General features: G+C 37.5%; 1 protein-coding gene across 3 annotated transcripts in view; it reads left to right on the forward strand.

Moving 5' to 3' along the window:
- Positions 1 to 22,522, forward strand: part of ca10a (carbonic anhydrase Xa) — a 200,908-nt gene that overhangs the window by 17,447 nt on the left and 160,939 nt on the right. For all 3 annotated transcript variants that reach the window (XM_066704769.1, XM_066704768.1, XM_066704770.1), the window contains one exon: positions 6,388 to 6,462. In XM_066704769.1, the coding sequence (XP_066560866.1) occupies positions 6,388 to 6,462 (75 nt within the window). The remainder of the gene's footprint in view (positions 1 to 6,387; positions 6,463 to 22,522) is intronic.

The raw sequence follows: 22,522 nt of genomic DNA on the forward strand, positions 1-22,522 counted from the left end.
GCTTGGGACTTTCCAGGCTTTGATGAGACACAGTGTCTGCATAAATCTATTCTGATTGTGAGTCAGCAGTTACAGTACAGACAACCAGTACACTCCTGCTTTTCACAATTCGAGGCATTTGCGAACATTTGGTGACACAAAATACTGAAGTTGAAGTGACAATAAAAACAAAACAACTCTTTAAGCCTTTAAGCCTGGAAACCTGTGTACTTGTGAACTAGAGCATGGGGGACAATGTGTGCTGCTGCAGTGTGTGCATGGCGGAGAGCAGGTGGGTTCTTCCATGCTGGGACTTACAGAAAACGTGGAGCGGTTTGTCCAAGACATTTATCGCCAACATTACTAACGGGGGTATTCCTGCATTGTAATTACTTCATCTGCATAATAATATGCTTATGCAGACCACCCACCAATAAAGTAAACATATATCCCTTTACAATATATACCATTGCTATTAATGGTGTTTAAAAGTGTTTATGCACTGATGTACAACACCTATGCAGCAGAAACCGATGCTCAATAAAGCATGTGCTGTACTTCGCCATAGTTCATTAGCTATTAATAAGTAAGCCATTGAGATCTTATGATGTGGCTGTGATTTAAATGTGTGTTAATGTGCATGTATGTAGAAGAGGGTTTAGTGGGTATCTAGGGAGGCTTGACACTAAACGATGCCTTTAGTTGTTGCTGTGGTTTCCCAACAGCCATTTAAGATAATATGTGAAGGTGGCACTGCTGGGGATTCATCACCTTTTTTGGGAGAGGGGAATAATGCATACAGCACAGATGTGAGAGTGGAAGACATTGCTGTTATTACGGGAAATTAGAATTTGAAATGAAGTCATGTGATTGGCTGCATCCCATATATTTTTATATTTTTATTTTTTTGTTTCTTTTTCCTGCAACCCTGTAGTGTTTTCGATTCCTTTCAGATGTTTAAGTATTAATTTTTGCTGATCTAGTTCATAGTATGCTGCTAAGCCCCAGCTGTTGGTTGAAGTGTGAGGACATTGGCGCCTTTCTTTACAGTAATTCTGATGAGTCATGGGGTGTAATGTTTCCAGTCCTCTGCGCTCCGACCCTGCTCTGCTGTAATGTGCCGAGCCGCACTGCATGATGCTAAAGAGCAACAGAAGCGAGCGAGAGTGGAAAGAATCCATACCCTTGATTATGAACATTCAATGGAAGAAAATGAACGGGCCCCTAATTAAAAGCCTAGATAATACATGAGTAAATAACGTGAGGTACCCTGCTGATGTGTTTATCCCTGCCTAAAAAAAAACATTTTGTTTGGTGCATGGAGTATTTTCTCCCTTGATTTGCACTGGGACTGAACTCTTTTTTTGTAATCTTCCGACTCTGACCTCTTAAGGTTAGTTTGATTTAGAGAAAACCAAGCCAGCTTCTGTCTGTGTGCTGTGTTGGTTTACAGCTCCTATTGAGTTAAGTTTAATCTGGTATTCCTTTTTTTGGTTTAAATTATTTTGAAATCTGCTGGTCCTCTCTGTCGACAGCAATGACTTCAAGTTTCCCTGCCTATGTGACTTACTCATGTTATATTTGATCTGAGAACTGCTTCTGAAATATCCTGAAATGCGGGAAGGTTTTTTAAAAACTGGCTAACAGCCAGAGGGAAAGGGGTGGAGAATAATTCAGTGTTTTTCTTTATTGGATGTTTGGTTTTGGTCTGTTTTATTAATCCGAGCTGGTTTCGAACCCAATCCTCCTAACTTCAAATTTGATGAATTGCCTTCTTATTCAAGAGGGAGCCATTTCCAGTATGAGAGGCTCATGTCCACATTTCTACCCAATGCAGTTTCAGAGGAGTCTGCATATTTTAAGAAGACGTTTGAGAGCTTGCTTTAAAGCTCTCCACCTTATTACTTATAATACCACAGAGAGGTTCTGGCTAATAAATTGTTATTGCTTCTTAAATGCACTTTGCAACATTTTCAAGGAGATGCTTTGAGACAAGTGCACTCCGGGGGGTGGTTTGTCAAATAGTTTTTGAGGAAAAAAAAAAGAAAAGAAAAAAAAAGGGCATTCATGTTTGGTTGGAACCATTTAGCAGCTTTTTGTTTCAAGTTTGATTCCTATAGAAGAGCTGCGAGGTGTAGTGGCTTTGTATTCTACAGACATGGAGCTGATTTGTCCAGTGCCCAGTGTTTATAATGCAAGTCTGTTGCAAGTGACTAAAACCATACTTTTAAAGCCCTTATAATCATTAGATTTCTGCATGGGAGTGATGATTGCAAGGATTCTCCCTAAACGCAGGAATTAATACTGGAAAGCCCTTTTTTGCTCATAATCTTAAATACCTTTGGCTGTAACAATCAGGAGATCAACCTCCTCCCTTCCATACAAATTTGCACCGCACGTATTTCAGTGCCAGCGAAGTGCCAGTAGCCAGCTAATGCAGTTGTACCTCCGGGGAGCGCAGGCAGGTGCTGCTGGGAATGAAGGGCTTATGCAAGCTGTCCCAGTTTCTGACCTCTGAGCCTGTGGATATGTGGCCTGCCTGCCTGAAGTTCTGATGAGCTTGGTTTTCATGCTACTTAACTTTCCAGCTCTGCCTCTTCAGCAGAGAAACACAGTGATGACAGGGCATTTATTTCCCATACCTTTTGTGTGTGTTAGTAGCTGTCCATGGTGCCGAACTGTATCTAAGAGCTACTTACTGTGCATGCATAGATTGAATGTCAAGGGGCTGCGCTTCTGTTACAAACACCTGATATCTCTGTTAAAACAGGGTTATTGTACTGCTGTTCCACTTCCGTGCGCCTCCTTCAACCCTTTATTAATAGCAGTCAAATCTATTCTTCATGCCAGAGTTAAATGTAAAATAAATCTACTTTTCTGGAAGTCGTCTCGGCTTTCCTCTCCCCGCACAGAGCGTCCGTGACTACTTTTATTACAAAGCAAGGGAAATGGACCTTGCTGCAATTTTTGAATAACGGCGAGCGGTGCAGAAATCCCAAACACACAGTACCAAATCCATTCTGCACGTCTGAACAACCTCGCATTTCATAACAGGGCCTTTTCCTTCTGGGTTAGTGCAAGTCACTTCAAACCCCATGCTGAGGACTTACAGCAGAAAGGACAATGCTGAATCACCGGACAATGATCTTACCACAGACTTCTGACAGGCAGAAGCAATGAGACAATGTCAGAGAGGAAGGTCGTTGTTTTGTTGTTGTTTTTGTGTGCTGTCAATCATGTGATGCAAAATGACAGGCAGCGATGCAAATACAACAGAGTGTTGTATTACAGAGTCAGATTTGTATGCTGAGTCCACACTGTGTTTGTTATGCTAACCTAATTTATTGCACTTGCTTAGGTATTACAGCCATTTATTTTGCTTGGCACGTTTGAAAAATCACATGCATGCAACCCTTCAGTTGCCTTCCCAGTCAAATTGAGTTGCTTATTTGTAAGAAGAGTTCAAAATTATGTGATGCATACTACATTATGAATTGTCATGATTTTTTTAACTTTCTTACCAGATAAAAATGTTGTTTTAACAACAGAGTTCCCCCTAGAGCATAATCAGGTGGAATGAAAACTGAGAAAGCTTTTTTATGTAATATTAGAAAAGTAGAATGTATATTATTTTTAGTTTTTGTTTTAATGTTACCTTGACTTAGATACCAAAGCTTTTCTTTCACTACATAATGTTCATGTTTTTATTCTCAAATGATTCGTTTGTTGACCTCAAGTCTGTGACTGTGTTAAGTTCTTCACAAATGTCCTTCCTGGTATTGCGTGGATTGTCCGATATTACCAACTGTCTTTTTGAGCTGGGATAAATACGAACTCTATCTGGTAAAGCGGGATCATGGCTGCCTCCAGCACACAATGTTTGTGATACATTTGGCACCGCACAAAATGGATGTCATAACACATTAATGGTTTTCAAATGCAAAATCTACATAGACTTTAAAGCAGTGCTTTAGTATCATCATTCTATAATCTGGAGTAAAAGCTTTTTATATGACCGGGTGCATGATCTCAATTTCCTAGCAGCAACAAGGAGTCCTCGTCTTATAAGTTTTCAATGAGGTGATTACTCGGATGTGTATTCAGAAGAACTTTATTAAGATGCTGTATCTAGCTCCCATTAAGAGTCATAAGAGAGGATGTATACAAAAAGTCAATGGATGGTAATATATCAATGACAGGAATAAATAAATATGTGAGGCCCTCTGGGGATTTTATTAAGGAAATTGAGGGCAGCGACTGATGCAGTGTAATTATAATTCCTGCAGCACTCATGGAAAGCGACTGTCTTGTTAATTCTCTATCTTAAATCCTAATCACCTGTGTGCTTTTTCTTCTTTGTTGTGGTTTCTCCTGGCATGTATTTACATTCAATGAGCAACTATTCTTGAATCCATTTATTTGGTAATAAAATCCCAATTTCCTCTTTCCTGACTGAGAGGCTTCCATCCTGAGATTATTTTCGCATGCCATTTTGTCAGCCTTGCCATGCTTTTATTTTTTGCAACATGCTTATCACATGCCTGATTGCAGAGCAGACCATTTCCATATCTAGCATCTTACCCTTAAAACATGAATATTTGAATACTGAATAGAGAGAAAATAATAATCTGGTAATGTCAAGTAGAAGCTGATTATATAAAAAAAGAAATCTGTATGCCTTTGATTGTGTTTCATGCAGTGTGTTGCGCCTGCATCCCTTTTGTTCATGCCTCTTGGCTCATTCGCAATTAACTAGTTTGGGGATATTGGGTTGTTAAATCCAACTAAACACGAGTTTTAAACAAGAAAATTAAACCTAATGGGCTGTCATTAGATTATGTACATTCAGTGTTGCTTTCTCACTGGCATTCGATTTAATACCCCGGAAATATTGGAGGTCAGCAGAATGTTGTCAAAGGAGTCCTTGACACTTTAAAACAGTGTTTGCCTGGGACTGTATTTTATGGCTGTAAACCAGGCTTTGAAAACATAACTGTTCCTTTTTTTTTTCCTTATCACCAAGTAAAGCTTTGAGAATGATCAAAGTAACACAGATAATTCCCATAGTGCTAATTGTAACCATCTTGCTAATTGCATGTGCATACAGATATACAAAGATCTTTTTTCCGCCGCAGATGTTAAAATTACTGCTTCACTGAATGAGAAAAATTGTCTAGGTTCCCAATGTGTTGATTTTCACACGTTTGACGGTGTGTTTAAGTGTTTTGTATTAATTTACTTTCCTTACAGCATTTGGAGGGGCTACTATGATGCTGAGAAGGAGAATTGGAAATTTAGATAGGCTGCATATTGTTTCCAGTCATCGACGTTCCTGTTGTTTTGAGAAACTTTTTGAAAGCCAGCAGAGCAATTTGGAAAGAACTGGTGCGATGGCATTTCACTTTGTGTACAAGCATGCACTGAAGGCCTTTTGTTGCGGTAGATCTGAGATGGTCCAGTCTCAGATGTCACATTCTGTTAACATGGCATGATTCTGCTGGGGGAAGTGCCGGGCACAGTTATGTTTCTCTGCATATTCAATTTAATTGCAGTCTAGTGTCCCGGTTTTATTTGTCCGTATGTATAGGTGTCTGATCAAACTGTATTGTTATATTTAATGAAATCCTCTTATTGATGTTCTTTACAATACATCTCATGCATTTGTTTGATGTAGTTCTTTTCAAATGATGGGGAACTGCTGGAGAACAATTCCAGTTTATCTCTCTGATTTGGGGAGGGGGGGAAAGTTAAATCAGATTTGGACTGATTTAAAGAGAAGATCATTTCTGAGTCAGTGTGCTGGTTGTGGAAAATTCCTAATCTGTTTTTTTTTTTGCTGTTGCCTGGGAATGGAATTGAAAGAGAGGTTTTCCAGACTTCACCTTATTCCTTTTCCGTTTCTTAAATTGAAGTAATGTATTCTGTTGCTGCCCGTTTTCAGCATGGAGTGAGTTAAATCACTTCTATTTCCATGAAATGAGTACCAAGCCCACTCCCAGTTTCTTATTAGGTGCTCTTGGATTGCCAGTATTCAAGGAAGAGAGCCAATGTAGAATGCAATATCCGAGAGCCCTTGTCTGTAATTCCAGGTCGTGACCTCCTTTTGTAGTTGAAACTATACCTAGCCACCCAATTATAATGTACAAATCTTCTGTAATCTTGGCTTCCTTGTACAACTGACATGACAGAACTTATCTCCATACTAATGCCAGACTAGGGGGCAACTTTGTCTTCAATTTGTTTTCTTAAAAGTCTGGTTGATAACCAGTAACTACCTTGCCCCCACACACTGTGAAGGTTACACCGGCAAACCCAATTCTGGGGTTTTTGGTTTACTTTGGATGTGGTTTTCTATTAAAGGACAAAAAATATTAATCATGACATTCTTTCCCCTTTTATGTTTTGCAGCTCAGCAAAATTCACCCAAAATCCATGAAGGCTGGTGGGCATACAAAGAAGTGGTGCAGGGGAGCTTTGTTCCAGGTACTACTACATTATAACTACTACTACTATAACTACTTACTCAGCAAGATACAGTAAGAAGCTGATTGCATGTAACGTACCTCCATATTGTGGCAAATGAATATTTAATAGTTATATAAAAGAAACACGCAAAAAAAAACAAGAAACAATACAATTTAAGACTGTGAATGATGATAGCGGTGGTGGTGGTTCTGAGGAACACACAGTGACATGATTGTTTAATTATGATGTGTAAAAGTTATATGTACAGTCTTTTTGTACACTATTAACCATATTTATTGGTATTTTGATCGTAAATTACAATTGAAATCAAAGCGAGTACAATGCAAGCTCAAGAAAAGCAAGTGGAATTAAAAACATAATGTGTGAACATTGGCAGACTCTGGTCACCTTTGTCTTCAACATTTATCAAGTGCTCTCTTCAGCCATTTGTTTGGGACCTAACCTCACAGGTTTAGCTCTTTTTCAGTGTCATATTTCACCTAAAAAATGTAACATATTCTACATCAGCTTTTAAAGTTGTCTTGCTTTTTATGTCTGGCATAAAACATCAAATCATTGTTTTGAGAGCTGATTGGGAGGGCTGCTTGTCTTTATTAGTGTCACTTACAATTAACATTTTCACAGGAAACATTACCATACACTAAGGGGAATAACTTCGTAATAAATCATTATGATAATTGAAATTGAAAGATTATGATGCGACTCCTTGATTTATATGCCTGGGTTTGATGGAAAGTGTAAGGATATATTTCTTCATACAGTGTTCACAGCATGCAGTTTTGTAATTCGGATATATGCTGGTTAATAGGAAGCTATATAAACTAAACCGTGGGACTGAGATTCTTTTTAGTGTTTTACTAGTACTATGCTTGTATCTTATCAGTTTTAAATTAAACTGATAATGTGTGTGCGTGTGTGTGTGTGTGTGTTTTAATCTTCAGTGGCTTTTATTAAAGATCACTGTAAAGAGATGTATTTTTAGTTAGAAGGGAAGCAGTTCCTACAACCAACACTGATTATAAGAATAAAATGAATGGATTTCACACAATATTCTGAATTATTTAAATCCCAATGCATCTGAATTATAATGTAATGTATGTATGTATGTATGTATGTGTATATATATATATATATATATATATATATATATATATATATATATGTATGGTGTATGTGTGTGTCATACATATGTGTGTACTTGTGTACAAGTCCTTGGTTGTTGAAGCCAGTCTCCATTTGAAGATTGTTGAGGACTATTGGGAGAGTTCTTCCTCAAAGTTGTTATTAGCTTGGTATACCAAGGTCACTTTGGCAGCATAGATTACAAGAAGCTCTCAAGGAACACAGCTCTGTGAAATCGAATCATTAGCTTTCTGACACAGGCTTCCCACTCCTCCAGACCTGTGCGCTGCAGGAGGAATCTTGCTGTTGCCTTGTTGCAGCGCCTTTTAAAATGACTCATTAAGAGATAAGCCCACGATCTTGACTGTGCTAATAATGAAGTTCACCAGCACTCCATCCATTCCAGATCACACCGCAAACATCAGTCATCCTGTGTCCACTGAGCTAAGAAACGGGGGTGTACATAAGTTCGGAAACAAAGACACTAATGTTAGTCACAAAATACTAGGCTATTGATAAGGGCCTTTTTTAAATATTATTTTTAAGTGTGTCCATTTTGGACGCAAACGCGTTGGCTGTTAGTAAGACGTTCTGTCTCGAAGCTATTATAAGACCATCAAAGACTCCGAGTCTTTACCTCCATCAGTTCATTTTAATATCCCCGGGTAGCACCAATAACCAAATTGACAACAATCTCTGGCAACATTTGAAGCAGGCCGATGTCACCTGGGCCTGCTCAGTACGACACTGCATGTAATGTGGCTCTGAATGGCTTACACAGGTTACACAACACTGCTTTTCCTGTGTGTGTGGTGTTGTTTTTTCCAGAGGTTTTATGTTTTATAGCAAAGCCTTGTTAATCTCTTATAAAATGTTATTTAACAGTAAGGGGGGGAGGGGATGACTCATCTTGGCAAGAAATAATTCCATATTCCTGGAATAGTATGCAAGCCACTCTGGTTTAGCCAACACACTACAATGAACATCATTTGAAATGATCATTCAACAGCCTTAAGTGACCTTGAGCAAAGTCATAGCTCAGTGCACTTAGTTACAGATGCTTCCTGTGATACATAATGTAGAAAGAGAGGCGGTGACCGGCCTTAACTCCTTGTTAGAATTTTCCAAAGACATCCACGGAAAGGATCTTGATTAGAAGTGCAGTGTGGCAACGCACCAGAGTCCTGGACACCGGAGTGGAGGGTTATTGGCTCAATCTCAGATGGGACACTTCTGCTGTACCCATGAGCAAGGTACTGCACCTACACTACTGGTCAAACGTTTTAGAACACCCCCTTTTTTTCCCAGTTTTTATTTAAATTTAAGCAGTTAATGTCCAGTGAATGCCGCTTACCTTTGTACCATTTCAGGTTAAACTGCCACAGGTTAAAAAAAAAGTTTAGGTTACCAAAAACTGAAAAATAATGTACATTTCAGAGTTGTACACTGTGTTACTGCACCCTCTTAAGCATTATTTGGCAGTGTTACGCGCAGCTCCTGCGCATAGAAGTTACACTGTATTCCTACTATGCACACATCTCATTCAGACGGTCACAGATCACTCCGTTTCAATCGTATTTCTTCGCAAATAGGCTTGTTTTGTTCAGAACAACCTACCGATTAATCCAGTAAATTATTTGATGTTCTATCAGACACAGAGAAGTTCAGATCCAATTATGTAAAATTGTTGTGTATTAGTATCTCTAATTGTTTATTTGTTCTATGCTTTAATTACAGAGTACATGGAGACATTAAACTGCTTACATTTAAATAAAAACTGGATAATTTGAGGTGTTCTAAAACGTTTGGTAGTGTATATTGCTCCAGTAAAAACACAGCTGTTTAAATAGGTAATTATGTGTAACGTGGATATATTTAAACAATTGCCCCCTGGATAAGGGTGTCTAATAAGAAATATAATAATAACAACAAAACCTGAAGTGTTATAAACAATATACCTGCCAAGGCTCAGTTCTGATTTTGTAGCTTTGTTTCCAGTCTATCACAGGAACAGTTGCATGACTTTCACTGATTCAAATCTGCAGATAGGATGAATGTTGCGACATCCGGCGATTGAGGAGAAGGCCTTAAAAGCATTTGCACTGTGCATCTTAGATAGGGATCGTTATATTGGTGGTGCAGTTAAGCAAAGAATAAATTCATTTCAAACCAGAAAAACAATGAAGACCACGGGCCCCTTTGTTTTACCTCGTCATTATGCCAGGTTTCATCTGTCTTTGACATCTGCAAGCGGAGCCTACGCTTCATTTGGGAGTGAGGTAATGTCAGTCTCTGAATACTTTATGTATCAGATGAATGTATGACATTAATGCGGCTCTTTGAATGTGGCGAGTCTGGATTTAATTTGTGTCACTACCATTGCTGTTGAGGTTCTTTGACAAATTATGTCAATCACAGATCCGCTGTCCTCAAATGATGTACGTCTTCAGCTTAATGGTTTCTGATGTGATATCCTGGTTCTGGTAAATCTCCACTTTAATTGAAGGGCGAATTGAACTGATCCCAATAACACTGGGTGGCTTAAAAACTGCATTACAACTGGTACTTACAAAAGCATAACTGTTTCATATTGCTGTTGCACTTCTGTTTTATTACATAGTACGACAAGTTGTTCGCTACCAGAATAATCCAGAACTATCCGACACTAGTGCAGCAACAACTTTTTGAATTCTATTCTGTGCACTGAATGGTGTTTACAATTTTGTAACGTGTTAAACGATTTAAGGTGAATAATGCTGTTTCGAATAGATATATCACTGTTTACACCTGTGATGAGCTATAAATACATCTCTATATTTAAATTGAGTTCATGTGATGCGTATTGTAAGTGTAGTGTTAAAATAAATAAGAAACAGAATTCCCAAGCCCTATGCATAGTTGTGCTCTCCTACAGTAAGCCCACCGGTCTACCCACAAGGGGCTGCAATACTGAAGATTAAATCAGCTTTATCAATCCTGGGATGTAGAAGTCCCGCCCCTCGCTGTGTCATTTTATAAAGCTGACTTGGGGAAACTCTTTTATTGTTATTTTTTATAATGCAGCACAATATCCAGATGGCACTGTAAGCACTTACGGATTCTGCTGGAGTGAACACACACACATTGTCTTGTTTATCTCCCCGCTCAGGATACACACAGCGTCCCCAGACATGGTCAAGAATGTAATACCCCAGCATATGTGTCTGGGATTATTACACAATTATGAGTAATGCGAACACTATTCCCAGAAGCCACATCCCTTACCTGCATCCCCACCTCCCCCTTTCATCCGAGTGTGTACATCACCTCACAAATTACTGATACAGAACATTTGCTACTGTTCTGGGCCCTAGGCAGCTCCAGTCGGGGGGGTGGGAATGATTTGGGCATTGCAGTGTGTACAAACTTTCAATTTGTTTAAATAGTATTTCACTCTTCTTTAGGATATTCTTAATTAGTGTCCCCCCTCAGAATACAGAGGAATATATTTTAGCAGTCTAAGTACTATATCAGCAGTCCCTTGAAGAGTACCTAAAAGGTATTATTTAATATTGAATTTAAGCAGCTTAAATTCAATTGATTTGCTAATTGCCAGACATTCTCATTGCATCTGATCCACAGGGAGACGGTTGCAAGAGATACAGCTGATCGAAATCACATTAAGCAATAGACACCTGATTAGGGGGGCATTACCGATTGGAGGTTTGTCGTTTATTGAACTAAAATAGATATACCATATACCGATTTTGTTCCATGAAAGGCTGGTGAAAGATGAGCCGTGATACTGAAGTAATGTTCCTGTCACAGGCTTGGAAAATTGTCTGGGCCTAAATGGAATTGGATGGTAAAGCTGAGGTTCTGTAGGTGGAAACTGTCTAACATGATTACCTATATATATATATATATATATATATATATATATATATATTTAAAGCTTGTATACTCTGTTTTAATCCCTAGCTCTGTGCTGTGAGTTCATATCAAGGAGAATCGTGGACTAGGAGAACCACCGGTAGATAATTAGTGTATTTTTGCAGATGTTACTTAACTAGGATTTACAAAAGGGTTTGCTTACCCTTTGTGTGTTCTAGATCAGTGATTGCCACTCGTAGTCCTGGAGAGAGAGAGACTGCCTTGCATGTTTTATAGGCAACTTCAAATCTTCAAGGGGTAAAAAGCTGGAAACAAGTGAACATTTAGTCCAATTATCTCTGTAATTGGTTTAATTAAGTCATTAAGAGCTTGGAGTGAAAAACTGAACATCCTGTGGCTCTCCAGGTCCAGGGGTGAGGATAAGTGATCTAAACTAAAAAGCATTTCAAGTAAAGAACTACAAAAACATTGCTTAGGAATAAAACCATTGCTTAGATACTTTTACAAGGTTTTGTTCTTGTATTTAGGAGAATCTGCAAGGGGTTACGTAAGAATGAAATAGATTTATAGATTAATTTGAAGGTTTAAAACAAAATGATGTTCCTGGCCTCCACTAGGAAGGGTATAATATACATATATCATATAAATATCAATTCCCTTTATGTTAATGTGAACCTAATTACATTTCACACCCATAGTTGTTCACATTCATTTACTAAATTAATGTTCTAGCACTTGTTAAGTCCAATTTGAATAGCTAGGAATCGCTTCATATTCATACTTATTTTTTTTAAATATATATAGGCAATATCATTGTTGAATTCTGTGCGGTTTTAAATAGTAACATTAATGTTTTAATTATACCCCGCACAATTAGTCATTGTGGAGAATCATACATTTTATACTTGAATGTATGTCTATTTCAATTTGTCATATTTATATATTATTATATATATTTTCAATCTCGTTGTACTTTGTATTATCTAGTTAATGCATTACATGACATTACAACTCAAAACCGGTAAATAATTACATTTTCTAAACATTCAGATAGTCTGATGGGTCTGTAATGCATTTGATCAATTTAGAAGATGATGGTGGTGTAACCTGATAAAGATCTTAATTGTTGTCATGATGGGAGCCCCCGTCTCCAGGACAAGGAAAGCACACACAGGCAGGCAGTTAATTTACTACACCCTTGTGAAATGCATTATTGCCAGCAACCAAACGGGTGTGTGACAGCTTAAAGGAATTAAGCAGCTGAATGACGGATGGGGTTCAGAGAGGCTGTATCTTATAACCTTCTGCTTATTGCCTCTGTCTTTGTAGAAAGAAACAAAAGTTACAAAAGAGCAAACTATGGAGTTGACAGCAGGAATATGCCAAGAGTGGACAACCGTGGACCCTTCACACCTTTACTTCTCTGGGTTCCAACTAATCCTTAATTATTTGAATGATCTACCACATGAGCAATTACTGTCATTAATTAAAGGCCAATCAAGCAATTAAAGTTCTGTTTGGACTGCAAAGGGCTGAGATTGCCTAGCCAAGCTTTAAAACAGAGGTGGGCAACTCCAGACTTTGACAACTGGATTCCTACAGATTGCAGATGGACTTCAAATGGCAAAAAATTTAATTAAAGGAACCAATGGGTGATGTATCCAAGCTATTAGTTCAATTAAGTCATTAAGACCCAGGCACGGGAGACCTGGAGTTGCCCCTCTGCTTCAGGTTAATGTTTTCCAGCAGTGCGACCTTCTGCTGCTGACTTAGAGATCAATGTCATGGACGCATGCATGTAAAGCATTATACAGTTCATATCTCTAGTGTTCAGATTCTTTAAATTGAATCTCAAAGATTGTCCATTTCTAAGTTCAATGATACAACACAATCCTCAAGGAATCTGTTGGATTTTAGTTCAGGCTTTGTTTCTTAGTTCTTCATGGCGTTCATGCATTTGGTGGACTTAGTGCAGGTGGAGAAAAGTCTGGATGAAGTTTCAAATAAAAATAGTTTTTTCACAGATCACTTTCTTTCAAATAATGATTACACAATTATGTATGTTGCGCTTTAGCTGCTCCAAGTCCCTGTGTTGAACACTTTACACTGGAAAAAGCAGGCCACTAACTTCACAGCATTAGAGTACACCCTTGTTGGTTATTTTGTGTGTAAGCTTTCCTCAGGGTTTTGAAATCCGAGTCCTCTGACAGATTTGCAGTGCTGATGAGGCAGTTCAAAGCTATCCACAGAATTTGCAGAATATAGACATTTGGCTTCTGTGCCTCTGAAAGAAATGTCTTCCAGTTCAATTCATGAAGCTGGTTGCAGATCGATATGAACAATATCCTTTATTTTTTGTTGATACACCTCACATTTATGCCCTTTGATGTGTTTTTTTCCATCTCTAGCCTGTGATATTTCTACAAGACATCCTTATATATTTGAGAAGTGATTTAGTAAATTCTGGTCTGTGCCCCAGGATTACATTAAAGCCTGAATATTGATGAGTAATCTCCATATTACAAGAAGGTATTTTTATAGTATTTATTGCTTTATTGACATGAAAATACCAGAGGCCAATCCTTATTCCCAAATGACTTTAGAGACTGAGTTCATATCAATATAATCTCAATCTACATTCATGTATTGTGACATGTATCCAAAAGAGAGGCCCAGAGTTGACTTGTCAGTAAATGTTGTTCTGGTTTTTAAATATAGATGTAGAAGTGATTTATTTGCATTTGTCAGAAGGAAAATGTGGATCTGTGCCAAATAGAAACAAATATGTTATCATTGTCTTTATAAATTGGCTCAATGCCCCTCAGTTGCTAAAGTTACATTGACCTCACATGCCCATCTGAGGCTAAACTGCAGTGGTGGGTGAGTCCCCTCCTACGTGTAAAGCACTTTGGGATCCCTTGGGTTTAACGGCACTATATATAATGGAAGATATGACAAAAGTGTAAAGTTTAATATTTCAAGGTCAATTTCCAATTGTCAGTTGTTTTACATGCATCTCAGCCCTGCATCAGTCTGTATTGTACTAAAGTTTGTGTTTGGCCTTTAAAATAAGAATTTTCAGAGGACGAAGAGATACAAATGGTAACTGACAGGTACACATAAGAGAGATTACACACACGCAAGTGACGCAAGGAGGAACACAAAACGTCATCATACATTTAAAATGTTTGCTAGTTTGACCTCTTTGCAATAAATGTACCAGCCAAGAATGCTGAAAATTAATACATATATAAATAAAATAATACAGGTAAGACCAGCAATAGTACAGACATATGTGTATCATATCTATTTTAATGTTACTAATAAAACTCCATATAAAATAAATCTGGTTCTATTTAGCACACTTAACACTACCTTACTCACCTCTGATGCCTTTCAAGTATAGAAAAGCACTATTAGCCTCAAAATGGCTGCTCTGTAAGGCTCCTCCTGAATAAAACTGACTGAAATCACATAACAGGCGCAGAAGAATTTAGACTTTGACAGGATATGAAGATAAACATCCTTCAAGAGCAGTGAAATAGCTTTTATATGCCTGGCATGCTGGGCCCATTTCTCTTCTCCTCAGTATAAAAGTATTTCCTCTGCACACCATGAAAATGAAGGGAGTCGAGTAAAATGCCAGTATTTCTCTCTTTAAGGGGATGTTAAAAATGAATTGTCCCTTGCAGAAATTACCAGTGAGCTGCAGGTTTTGTCTGTGTGAGAAGTTAAACTGTATAGCTTTTCAGACCCCAGAACTAAGTGAGTAACTACATAAATATTGACAAAAGGTCATTTAGAATAATTTACCTTTATGGTCGGGTTTCACAGATCCTACATCCTACTGGGCTGAGATAACTTTAGTTAAGACATAAAACAAGTTGAATTAAGTCCAATGGAAATGATTTACTATTAGTATAAAACTTTATTGAAAATTGCATTAAAAAAATATAATCCTGAATGTATTAACAGATTATGAATATAGTCTGAGAGTAACTGGCCACTTCTAATGATGACTTTTGTTATTAACTTAAAGCCAATATGTAACCCATTTGCAAGTTAATAATTCAGTGTTTCCAAACTAAGGGCTGGACCAAATTATAACGTTGACTTCCCAGCTGATCGCATCTGTGCCCTATCAAGGTTTAATTGATTGTATAAACATATTTATTTCTAATTGCCATGGGAGCTCTTTCTTATGTTACAGTCATTTTGTTATGGAGCAAAATAAAGTCCTAACAGTCATGCCTTTAGAGCTTGAACACACAGTTCAGCCGGAAGCCTCAGTACCTACTTGTGTAATTCAAACCCTGCTGTGCAGCCCTGAATATCAGCAGCTTCTTTTATGGTTTGTATTTATGTATTATTTTTTCTTTCTTCATTTCTTTTTCATTCATATCACATTTGGACAAGGCTGTGGAGCACCTAGCCTTTGTGGTTCAAGTCATAAACCTTAATATATTTTCCAAAACTGCCTTGATATATTTTATCCATTTAAATTGTATTGTATTTAATTTCCCAGAAACTGCAATGCATGTTTTTTTCTTCATCATCCTCTGGGAAATAAACTGGAGGCCTTCAGGCCTGGAGCCAAATTTCCCTACTGCTGAGTGAAGTTTTATGACAAGTCCCGTGTATGAGAATGTTCTGTAGATTTGGTTTATAAGTTTAATGCAGAGAGCTGAATGACTTTCTTATATTATCAAATGACGTTTGATCATTTAGAGACTGAGAAGGAAAAATTGGCAGGTGAACCATTGTGCGTTTCAAAATCTTGACATATTAATATGTTATAAGCTTCATCTAACCACGAGAATCGCAGCTCCTTCCTTCCACGTACAAGCATGCGTTATTCTCTCCTTCCTTACGTTTTAGTGTATTACAGCAGTGAGGATCACAAAGGGAATTGATATGCAAAACATGTCAGCTAATTAAACATGATTACTTCTCATTTATTTATTCCATTCACATGTAGAAGTCCAGCTTTTTGAATATAAAGAGAGCCCTCTGGGGATAATAATTGCTCAGAAGTGTCTTTATCGATGTACGTTGATGATAGTAAGTCTTACAAGACGACAATAAAATGTTTTTTAATTTTGTTAATGATAATCTTTGAAAGGACATTAAGTTTTTTTTCTCTCCATCTGTATAATGCTTGATATATTTGATAGAGAAACACCATGCATAATAGGGAGTAGACATACACACCTCCTTTTAGGGACCTGCGTTTTCCAGAAGGCTGCTTTGTAAGCCATTGAAGCAAAAGTGCTGTGGGGATAAATTGTCCATTAAGCCCAATGTGTTCAATGCGGCTTTGTTTTTTTACTCCACAAGTTCAGGGAATAACCCACCCCCTCCTCCACTTGCCACTGAGATCAACCTGTAAACCTTCATTTGAAATCTCCAGTGGGTTTCCTCGAGCCGTGGAACAACAGCACAGCGATGCGGTGTTCTCGCTTAAGTCGGCACAAGGTCAAACTGCACAGTGAGGGAACCATTCAGCTCCACACTCGCTGGGAGGTGTTGTGACAAAACACTGCTTATATTCAACTAGAAGCCAAACATAGCTTCGTTGGAGGCCATTGCCATTATTGTACTGTGTTTAGTGCTGATACAAATGTGTGTGCATATATATAATAATAATAATGAAACATGGTGGTGGTGGAAGAAAGCATTTTCCAGAACAATTATTTGAAAATTAAGTGACAGAAAAATGGCCATGCAGCTTTATATTAGAATGAGGATACAAGCTTGTTTTTTTTTTTTGTTTTTTTAAACGTTTGTATTATTTACACTGCCCCCACTCTTACAGCCCATTTTCTTCCTTGAATGCTCTTGCATCAGTGTGTATTTTTCGCTCTCTAAACCACCCCCTTTGTAATGCCAAACCTCATCTTAAGTCATTTCCACAGTGTTTCCCTGGCTCGGCAGTGGTGGGAGGACTGTATAATTAATGTATACGACACAGTTGTTGTAGAAAGTATGTACACTCTTTGTTTGAAAGTTACTCTGTGATTCATTTGGTGTACCGTAATAAGCATAATGCATTAAACTATTATTATTTAATACAGATTCAGCCAAAATACAACTGTAAAGATTTTATTGGATTGAAGAGAGTTGACCAGAGGTGTGTAATTATTGAACTGCCATTCTACTGCTTTCTAAATATTTTTATTAACAATATTTACTCGACAGAATTCATTGCTAGATAGCATTGATTCAGATGCGGGGCATGAATAATCTGAACTACAGCTGCTTCTAATGTATTACTGTTATTTCCCATTTTACCCAGTAACTAGAATTACTGATACCAAAACCAAGATATACAGAAAGCAAAAGATTGTTTGATGTGTATGAAGCCAAAAGTTGATCAAGTAACTGAATCACTAAAGAGCTTTATGTTAGATGTTTTGTTTCTTCTGTGTCGTTTGCATCTTTCCATCTGTTTCTCTCAGAGCCTTCATTGAAAGCAATGTACTCCCATTAAACACAACCTCCTACAGGTATCAAAGTCAGTCGGAAATATTTTTCCCAAACCCCAATGTCATTATTAGCATTTTGTTTACAAGCTTGAAAGTGCTTTGGTTCCGATCACATCGCTGTATGCAAATGGGGAGGTGGTGTGTCGTTCTTCAACCAGTCCCACGCTGGGCCTTCATCTCCCTGTTATGTAAAATAAAATAGATTTTATCGCCTCATATCCTATCCTGTACTGTTCCTGAGTTGTTTTTTTCCCTTTTGCTTCCAATATCACCTCAATCTCTTGATCCGCTCTGAGACAAACTGAGGGGCTTTTGGTGTCTTTCACAGGAAGAAAAACCTAGCAGGAGGTTTTGATGTTAGAGGAGGGTCTCTGGGCAGCTTTGCTTGCCATAAATCGGGCTCTAGGTGTTGAGCTCTTTGGAAACGTGTGGTAGACAGACGTGCACGGAAGCTAATTTGTCGAAATGTGAGATCCGATATACCCAAGAGGAGTCTCTTCAGCTTTTATTACAGCACAACCCCAGGTGTTTGGTAATTTAGAGTTCTGATTAATATTTGATAATAAGTCTAAGTGCAGATCTACGTGCACGGTGTGAAAAATAAGTCTTGAAATCCATTGCAAATGTGTCTCATAACAAGATTCCAATTATGGTCCTGGATTCAATTGGTAGTGCACAAGTATTTTGTAATTTGGAAGCCCATTGGTATTGAGAATAATAAAAAGTATTGAAGTTAATGTACTGTGATATGTAATCTCTGCCAGACTGAGGGGATTCAAATGTATTCAAATGTGTGTAGTATAATGTAGAGTAGTTTAGAAAATGTGATTTTCTATCAGCAATCTGTGAATTTGCTTAGTGCTGTTAATGACTTCAGACATAATCATTTGTTGTATATATAACATTAAATATTTTTTATTTTGGCAGATGTTTTTATCTAGGTTTACAAGATTTACATGAGAAAGCAATGAAAGCAACTTTCATAGTTCACTTCTGGCAACTTTTCTTGTGAAAATCTACTTTCTCATTTTACATCTAGATTATGTCCCTGAATAGCATAGAGGTGCTTGGGGGGGTTATTTAACATTTAAATAAATAAATATATATATATATATATATATATATATATATATATATATAATTTATTCTTTTTAATGTGGTTTACTGTAGTGATTTCTTTAAAAAAATAAGCAGTTGACTCAAATGCATTGAAGGGGAGAATCAAATGAAATGGTCTGGCACTTGGGGTTTCAGCACTCAGTCTAATTTTGATGTTCTAAAATGCTTTTGAACCATGTTTTGCAATGAATTTAAATAGAAATCATTTTCTAATCCATGCTAATTGGTTGCTGAGACTTTCAAGTTTTTGGCACAAATTACATTGCTGTGAATGACACTAACAAAACCAAATGGTTATTTCCCTGGTTGTTAATGTGTGTGTCTTAAAAATAGCACACAATCCTACCTTAAACCTCATATATAGCATATAGCACAGAAGAAATATAAATATAACAGTGTCTGAGCAAGTACAAAACTGGGTCATAATATGATTTCTCATCCCATTTGATATCTCGTTCCACTGTGTAAGCTTGCTTTATATAGCACATTTGATACAGAATGTTATGAAACTAGCAAAGAATAATAATTAAAAAAAAAAACAGTTGACTCATAGTTAAGGCTGAGATATTGTAAGGCCCTGTGAAATTCACAGATGAATTTGGGCAACCTGCTGACTAGGATTGAAGTCAGGAAAACTCAAGCCGTTAATGAGGCCATTTCGACAAGGACAAATGAACGTATCCACTCACAATCCACCTCCTTATTGTAAGATATCTACTGGTTATGAAGAACAATTAAGGTGGTATCTACCACCTATTTGTTTTCACAAGCCATAAATGGCAATTATTTACATTTTAAAGTAAAATGATTTCCTTTTCAAGGGAATGTTTATGCTTATTGTCTCAATCAATGTAAGATTGGCCATGCAAATCCCCTCCTAGCTCCGATAACTTTTAGAGAATGTAGACACAGATCTTTGCTATTCTTCTGTACCTGTAAATGACTTGTTTGCACCCCATATTCTGATTATTCTGTCTTGCTTGGAGACCATGTGACTGGACAGCCTAAGCAGGGAGTCAATGTATTCTCTTTAAAAGGATGAAATGTGTTATCTCTGTGGATTGGCTCCTTCTACATATGGACTTCTTTTACCCTTTTCATCTGTGCTTGGCTTTTCAGCTGGTAGTTATTGAGACGTGTGTGTTTGCATTGTGCATGGCTTTTGTGGGTCAGGAGAGGCACTTTCTAAATGAAAGGAAGCCTTTGTTTTGGAAATAAGCTGCAAGTGGAGCTATTGATTTGTTGAAAGCAAGGTAGATTGAGTCAAGGGAGACTGGTGCCAGGCTGTCTGCAGGTGAATCGTGAAAATGAGAAACATACCCTGAAGAAAGCCAAGACAGAAGCATGGCATAGTCTGACGCAAAGGGCATCAAATCCAATTACTGTGCACTTTTTTTTTTGTCCTCCCATCAAAATTAGACTTAACTTCAAACCTACGGATTTGTTGGAGGAATGTACAAATAGATTCAGTAGGAAACTGGGCACAGCCAGTGCATTCTAGCAAACCCATTTCTGTTTATCTGTGCTCAGCTCAGGTCACAGAATTGAGTGTCATGTTATTATCTGTGGCTCTCCAGCATGCGTGTTCATACCTTGTAAACTTGGGTGGATGGCCTGCAGTGCTCTGGATGTATCTTCTCATGACCGGTCTTTAAAAGATCATTCAATTTGCTAGATGACCTCCTGGTACAAGGATGAGTGGTGTCACCTTCTGCAATCCCAGACACAAATGCAGAGGCAGAGAGAATGCAACCAGCTTTCATAGATTGAATGTTCTTTTTTTACATTAGCTTGTCAGGTTATGATGTTCTTTTTTTGGGGAGGTGGGTAATGGATTCACTTTTAATGTTGCAAGAGATGCAGACGTCCAGTTTATACAAATGGTTCCATTAACTGAGGCAGGAGATGACGTCTGCTGTTGTTTTTGCAGAGGCTGAGACTATGAAGGTGCTTCCATCTGTAGATAAGGCAGATGAGGTATTTTTAATTTGCATTTTCCTTAAATTGTAGACCATTTCATGATCATTGCATGCTTTTGAAGGAGGATTTTTTTTATTATTGGAAAATAGAAGTATTACAGCTAATCTTTCATACAAAAGGAGCTGTATCCAAATTCTTGTAAAGTTGCATCTTGTTTTCATGATGATTTCCTCTGTACAATATAATCATGACACACTAAGCGTTTTACTGCATTATGCATACATTACAGTTAATCAACTCACCCTGTTCTGGTCCTATACCATTACCTAAATTCATATACCCGAGTGTTTTTATTTCCATTGATTCCTATGTAATGGGCAAACAAATTCCTCTGATCAGTAAAAGATTTTACCTCTAAAATTAACATGTCAGACGCTTTTATTGATGAGGGGAACCTAAACCCTGAGCCATTTATTTTGCGTTGATGGAATTAGAATGTCTAAACTCATCTTATCTCTGACTCTGACAAATCATCTGCAATTCTATTATTGTGCCACATAATAGAAAGTAAAGGATGCTTAAGGAATACATGATATTTGAAAAGCTGTCTGGGGTACAAAATCACATGGATTGCAGGTACAGCCGTTGTCAAGCTCCATGCAAAAGAAAAAAATAAAAGGTGGTTGGCATGGACCCTCAGATTTTTACATGTTAATAAGGAATAGTTTTAATACATTTCCATTATGGTATTAATAATTTGCATTAATTTTAATAATAATAATTAGTTGAAAAACTTTAATGTACTTAACCAGGAAAATATTCTCCCACTTCTTTGCCTTGTGATAAATTCAGATTGTATATGCTTACTTTTTTATAAAATATTACTACATTATTATAGGTTTTCTAAGTATATTTCAATATTTTTCATTTGTAACCGTGGAGAACTATTCCTATTCAGAAAATAATTCCTTGACTTGCATATTTTAAACATGATTCCTGATTTCATTGTTGTGATGTTATACAGTTAGGTCCATAAATATTTGGACAAGGACACAATTGACATCATTTTGGCTCTGCACGGCAGCACAATGGATTTGAAAGGAAACAATCAAAATTTTCTTTAAGTGTAGACTTTCCTCTTATATTGAGGGTAGTTACATCCAAGTTGGGTGAGCGGTGTAGGAATTACAGACATTTTTATATGCGGTCCCCCCAATTTTAGGGGCTCAAAAGTAATCATAATCATGAATTAAATTGTGAGTTTCAATACTTGGTTGCAAATCCTTTGAAGTCAATGACTGCCTGAAGTCTGGAACCCATAAACATCACCTGATACTGGGTTTCTTCTCTGGTGATGCTCTGCCAGGCCTGTACTGCAGCTGTCTTTAGTTCCTGCTTGTTCTTGGGGCGTTTTATCTTCAGTTTTGCCTTAGAAATCAAAACAAACCAATCAGAGAAATAGCAAAATCATTAGGTGTGGCCAAATCAACTGTTTGGTACATTCTGAAAAAGGAAGAACACACTGGTGAGCTCAGGAA

The sequence above is a fragment of the Amia ocellicauda genome, chromosome 5, assembly GCF_036373705.1.
Source record: "Amia ocellicauda isolate fAmiCal2 chromosome 5, fAmiCal2.hap1, whole genome shotgun sequence".
Lineage (NCBI taxonomy): Eukaryota > Metazoa > Chordata > Actinopteri > Amiiformes > Amiidae > Amia > Amia ocellicauda.